At 34.9% G+C, this 7,173-nt stretch overlaps 1 protein-coding gene across 1 annotated transcript in view; it reads right to left on the bottom strand.

Annotated features, from left to right (window-relative positions):
- Nucleotides 1-581: 581 nt before the first annotated feature.
- Ltn1 (E3 ubiquitin-protein ligase listerin) overlaps nt 582-7,173 on the bottom strand; it is a 198,853-nt gene continuing 192,261 nt past the window's right edge. The window contains exon 31 of the mRNA XM_085816712.1: nt 582-785. Coding sequence (XP_085672838.1) covers nt 720-785 — 66 coding nt within the window. The 3' untranslated portion in view covers nt 582-719. The remainder of the gene's footprint in view (nt 786-7,173) is intronic.

Genomic DNA, 7,173 nt, shown 5'->3' with positions numbered 1-7,173 from the left:
AGTGCATTTAGTCTATTGTGCTTTATGTGCTATCGACGAAGTAGATTTAATTCAATCCAATAAGTTTAAATGAAATGCAGGAAAAATGGGTATAATTTAACATTCCGTACAAGTTCTAAATCTGTTAAAGATAAAAATTTAACCTTTTTATGGAATTTAGATTTTATGGATAGTCAATTTTTTTAATTTTAATATTACATAAGATAAAGTGAAATTTTTGAAAAATTTATCATTTTCAGAAACTTTTATCTCAAATAATACCAGGCATGTCAATTAAATGTTTTAAATATCAAAAATAAGAAAAAATCATGACAAAAAGCCAACAAGGCAATTTTTCTTGAAATCAAATTTTCTCAAAATTCTTCAAATTCAAATGTGGGAGCCACTAAAATGTCTTCAGCGGGCCACGGGTTGAAGATCCCTAAATTAGATCATTGATTCAGGTTTAAAATTATGAAATATGTTGATATATAGATCTTTCTCTTTGGTGAATTTCTCTTGGTGAACACTGAGCATAATGTTTACAATTTTATATTCAAGTTTCTATGCTATACTTTTTGAAAAAATAATTTTTTTGGTGATTTTATATATAAGAATATTTATTAAACAGTATGATAATTACAGTTTCTTTGTTTGAACACATTAAAATCAAAGAGCATTTTATGTACACATCAATCATTGTTGAGTTTGATTTATAAAATATTTTATGCATACTAGTATTACATAGCAAATTCATTTCTACACAAGGGACAGGTAAAGTTGTTGCTTGTACGAAACCATTTGTACTGTAAAATAAAACAAAGTTATTAATGAGAAAAATTACATAAATACATACAAAAAGTACAATTCACAAAATTCATCAATTTCAACAACAATATTGAATACAGTATACATTAAAGAAGTGAATTATTCACAATATGCTAAAAACTATGCAACAAACAGAAAAATTAGGGCATATGATAAAACTATGATGATGCATAATCATAATTATATGCATATGTTAATAGGTAAATGCATGCAAAACCAAGCCAACATAGAAAATTTTCATAAAACGTTTTAGTCAGGGAAATCTGTTGAAATGAATTCAATTCTGCATGTAGTTCAAAAAAAGTTAATTTAAACAGATCATGAAGGATTTATATGCTTCATCGTTTGATATATAAAATGCATGGTAATATGCTGTCTTGAGATGTGACACCAGTTGGAATGAATTTCCAAACTAAATTAGCCTAAATATCAACTATATTGAATCATAATTAGCATAAAAAATATTTTACGGATATTTAAATTGGATAATCAAAAATCATTACTGCCTGGAATGTCTGTAGTTGCCATTGACAAGGACAAGCTGACAATACTTCATAGATATCCTCATACGGAAAGGAAGGTTTGGTTTAACTGAGATCACTTTACTTGAACCTATGCCAATGAAGCACTTTTTTTCACCGAATTTCAGTTTTAGATAGTCACTGATTTCTGATCTACACTGATATGAAGAATGACTAACTTAATATATTAGGCCAGTAAAATCTATAAATAATAAAAATTATAGCTTTTCAATGTTTCAGCACAATCTTGTTGGCATGACAGTAAGGCAGTCTGCTATTGTAGTACTTGCCAGCCACACCTACAAATCGAATGCTCAGAACAGATGATCAACCAAATCAGACTTCACGTGGCCCCACAATATACACTGCTCGACATTGAAAATGCAACACCAAGAAGGAGTGGTCAGAAATTTATGCAAATTTTAGAGTAGACGCACATCACTGAGTTACGCAAATGATGTGAAATGCGCAGATCTTCGATGCACGTGAAGTAAGATATAAGGGAAGGAACGTGCAGAATTAGCAATATTCGTGTCATTATTTCTGCCAGATGAATTATCGAAGAAAGTTGTTTTTTGTCCTGGAGGATGCGTGTAATAGGAGAGAATGCCAGGCCGCCATCAACGAAGGCACTTCCAGCAGATAGACGATTTTACGAGGGGTATGGTGATCGGACTGAGAAAGGCGGGTTGGTCCTTACATCAAATCGCAGCTTATACCCACATGGATGCAAGTACGGTGCATCAGCTATGGTGAACATGGTTCGAACAAGGAAATGTGGGAAGAAGGAGGGGTGCAGGTGCAGCCAGAGTGACATCATCACGCGTGGATCAACGCATCCGCCGACAAGCTGTGGCGGTTCCACAAGTTTTTTTGCACCACGATTCTGCAGCATGTGCAAGATACCCTGGATGTTTCTGTGTTGACCAGAACCATTTCGCGTCGATTGGTTGAACATGGCCTGCACTCACGGCGTCTGTTAAGAAGACTGCCATTGACCCCACAGCATAGACGCCAATGTTTCGAATAGTGCCGGACTGGAGCGATGTGGAATAGTGCTGGACTGGAGCGATGTGGATGACAGAATGGCAAAACACCGTGTTCTCAGATAAGTCATGCTTCTGTTTATCGAGTGACAGTCGCCGCATACATGTGTGGCGTCGACATGGAGACAGATCTAATCCAGCAGTAACTGTGGAACGCCCCACCGCACGACAACGTGCATAATGGTTTAGGGTGCTATTGCCTACGATTCCAGGTCACCTCTAGGTATTCAGGGCACTATGACAGCCCAACGATACTTGGATAATGTACTGCGGCCGGTGGCAATCCTCTACCTTCAGGGACTGCGTAATGCAATTTATTAGCAGGATAACGACCGACCACACGGTGCTTGCATCTGCCAACATGCTCTTCAAGGTATACAGATGCTTCCCTGGCCACCGTACTCTCCTGACATATCACTAATCAAACACGTGTGGGATGTGATTGGACGCCGTTTGCAGACTCTGCCCCTGCCTCGTTCAGAAGACGAACTGTGGCAAATGGTTGAAAGGGAATGGAGAGCCATCTTCAAGACACCATCCACACTCTTATTGACTCTATGCCTAGACGTGTTTCTTCGTGCATCGCTGTCCACAGTGGTCCTATATCCTACTGAGCCAACCCCATTCTCGCTCTGTATTCTGACTATCATTTTGAAATAAAGATCACTTATTGCTGCTTGCTGTCTCCATCTTTTTTCCAAATTTCATCACTTTCTGACCTTCTTGGTGTTGCATTTTCAATGTCGAGCAGTGTATACCAACGGCTCGAAAGATGAATCAAGTACTGGGTGTGCATTCACACGCTTAAGGTAATGCTCCAATGTTATTACAGAAAGAAAATTCCTTTTACACAAGAACAATATCATCTTTCAGGCAGAATTATGGGCAATAAAAGAATGTCTCAAATACTGCATCAATTCCAATTTTAAGGAAATCAATATTTTCACAGACTCACAATCGGCCATACAAGCCTTAGCCAATCCTCAGTGTAATAAGGAAGACACAAAACCTGTCTTCATCCAACGGCAAGCACATGTCGGCCACTCAGGAAATGAAAGGGCCAACCAGCTTGCCAAAGCAGCAAAAGACCTCACTGCAACAAAAGCTGAGACACCATGACCATCCTTTAACCTTAAAGCAACACTGGAATCCCATCTCCTACTTAAGTAGCAAATTTAATGGCAAGAAAGACAGCAGGGAAGAAGAGCATTCAAATTTACCCCCAAGGTTTGTTGATACAACATTCACATGAATGCACTTATTAACTGGCTAATTTCAGGTCATGGCTCTTTCCCTGCATATTCTATGAAAGGAATATGTGCCTACAGGATAGCTGCCAATGTGAAAAAAGGGGTGATCCAGAACATTATATCTTCAACTGTCTCCTGACAAGTCAGTGGCACCTCAAAAGACCCAGTACTGAGATTCTTGCTTTCATGAATTTTGCCTACAAACACCCCCATAGCAATCTTCTAGAGATAACAGAATTTCTTGCAAGTAAAAGCATTGAATTAAGGGCCCCATCATGAGAAGTCCTTACCAAATCTATGTTGTAACTGTATATATGACATAACTCAATGTATGCTCCCTGTATATTTTAAGTCTGTGTATGCTATATGTTTTTTTCCCAGTTCAATTTTAAATAAACACCCACACCTTTGAATGAAATGCACGGTGCACCACATGCGGTTCAGAACCTGAGGCCGTGGCATGAACTAAGTCAGTAAATGCTCCAGGGCATATCTCATCCGATCCTGAATAGAGGTATTCTAGACAGTTAGTAGAATGGGACTACACCATGTCTATGATGGATACCTGGTGTTCCACCCACTTTCTTTTATACCATACCATACCATAGTACTTGGGCTTGGATTTGAATGCTGCAGAAAATATGGACGTTTATTCAATACCTCTGCCAGTAACAGGTGTAACCCTTGCCTCTTGGTGATGATAAAATTTATGGACTTGACATTATAATCAAACAAGTAAGATAACTTACAATTTACAAATGTCTGAGCAAGGACTACTCTCAGTGATATTGCTCATGTTCACACCTTCTTTGCCTAATTTAATCACTGTCCAATTTTGCCTTGCAATTTCAACTCATCTCGTAGACCAGATTCGTATTCTACTATAATCCTACATGATTTCATACACATCCAATCAGATACTTACATACTAATGCAGCAACCTGACCACAATTTGATTTATTTATGAATAAAATGGTAAACGTTGCTCATCAGATGCAATCTGGTTATTACAGTGACTTTTTAAAAAAAGATTGCCAAACTTTCAATATTTTTCATTACATTGTTAACACATCATTACGAATTTTAAATATATATGTAAATAATTTTAGTGAAATTATATATCATATTGTAGTATGTATGAGCTCTGTTTACATTACACTTTACCTCAACCATAGCAACAGCTGACACCAAAGTAAGGCAGAATGTAATCAAACTGAAGATTAGGATCCTAAAACTATATTCATTGCATAGGATGCCATCTAGTGGTCTTTAACCCTTTAAAGGGAACCGCCCTATAAAATATACCAGTTGTTTGTTAATTTTTTAACCTCCTAAAAAATGCTAATTTTTCTACACCAAAAGCTGTAATCGTAAGATTCTAGTGTTTCCATTTGATTCTAAGTGGCAGCATTATCACATGAATGCTCAATATTTTGCAGTTATGAAATTAATATACCTCGTTCCAAAGTATCACATTTGAAGATTCATAAATTCTGTTGGAAGGGAAGAAAAAATTAAAAATCTGAAAATATATGATGTACACATGCTGAATCATATATATTTATTTCATTTCAGTCAGAAGTGATAATTAACCAAAGATTATTTATACTATTTTAAGACCGGAGTATAATATATAACCAGCACCCATGCTGAGGTTCCCTCATTGGCAGCACCAGTCTATTGGTATGTATATTACACATGCCAATAGATGGCAGCACCAGTCCAAAATGTGTTCAAAGTGCTTTGAAAGTCAACAACCCTTACTGAAATGTACAAAATAGTGTTTTGTACTCATTTAGTGAATACTTCATTCAAAAAATGGAATACCATCAAATGTGATGTTGAAGTGCTATTAAGTTTCATTTACAAAGCCAATTTTTTTTCATTAAGTTTTAAAATACTTTTGCATGTATAAAGTAATTGTACTGTTTTAAGATTTATTTAAATCACTAAAAAGTGAATTGTCCCCCCCCCCTCTGGCCAAAATTACAATATTACATATATATATATACGTATGCATATGTTACCGGAAAAGTTTGAAATCCAGCATTGTATATAATGCCTAAAACTAGCCAGCAATGTATGAAGCGATTCATATTTCATACATTTCCTAGGCATTCAATAGAAAGTCAAATGACAAACTGGCAATGTATGAAATACATTTCTGATTCGTTTCGAAGAACTAGGACATGATGTTTGTAAAAAACAAAATTACATTCATTTATCCTGTTCAAGAAAGCGTCAATACTGTATAGTATTACATCAACGGCGCTGAGTTATTTCCCGTACTTCATAAAAACTCATGTGAGTAATGGGCATGGACGTGATAGAATGTTGAAAGAACTTCGAACAAATACAAAAACGTTAAACGTAATGATATTGAACCGTAAAACCACCTTTGTGAGCAGTCAAAAAAAAAAGCAAAAAGGGCATTGTTGGGAAACATGATTGTTTCTGAATTTATTTTCCATTGTTAGGTAGATCTTACTGATTCCCAATCTCAGCCATATAGAAAATACAAATTTATTATGTTGATCAACATCATCTCATTATCTTTCTTTTCATATTTGGAATAACAGGTTTTTAATGCCATTCTTTCATTAATTTTTCAAAATAACATTTGTATTTTGGAGGAATAAAGTCTTTTAAATAATAGCCTTATCATAACTTTTTTTTCATACTTTGTCTAAAGAGTATTTGTCATTCAATAAAATGCCCAGTTATTATATACAATGCCTAGAGAAGGTACGTAATAATTATCATATTTTATACTTTGCCTAAAATTGTATGGCATTATATACAATGCCTAGGCATTCTGCAGAATGCCATCGTTTCATTTACTTTGCCAGTAATATATATATCAAGTGTAACCTGCTTTTATATAATTATCAATACAGAGTTAATTAATACTTAATTGTCATTAATATTGTCAATGTCTCAATAATAAATACACTTGATACAAATGAACTTCATTTGCTGTTAATTTTGGGGAGAAGGGATTAATATGAGTGAGAGAAAAAATGAATCCTGTAACATTAATAATACAGTTTGTAAAATTGTTTAGAGAGAAAAAATTAATTAAGGTATATGTAATCAAAATCTGTCACCATCATCTCTAAACATCAGTTGTTCTAATTATTATTTCTGTAAAAATCTGACAAATCAGATGATGGAACAAGTCATCTTCATTAATAAAATTGAAATAAAAAAATTTATTTTCCTACCATTCTCAATCAGAAGCAGGGGGAAAATGTGTCTTCACTGAGGATTTTCTAATTAAGATTTATGTTCACTTTACACACTGAGAAATCCGTAAGTATCCCAGGCAGCCAACCCATCTCTTAGAATTTAACACTTAGTCAAACTAACAGTATTCTTACCCACTCTCTTGCTTATATAAGTAAAAACTTTGCCTCATTTTAGAGATGAATTGAGGACTATTCTAAGTTTATGTATTTATATCACAGAATTAACATTTTAATTCAGTTTCGCTAAACATTGATATTGATTGAATAGTTGTTGCATAACACTAATGATTACATTTTGTTC

The sequence above is a fragment of the Stegodyphus dumicola genome, chromosome 5, assembly GCF_044657685.1.
Source record: "Stegodyphus dumicola isolate Sdum_Otavi_A_Nest chromosome 5, ASM4465768v1".
NCBI classification, from domain to species: domain Eukaryota; kingdom Metazoa; phylum Arthropoda; class Arachnida; order Araneae; family Eresidae; genus Stegodyphus; species Stegodyphus dumicola.
This window is presented reverse-complemented; position numbering and strand designations above follow the sequence as displayed.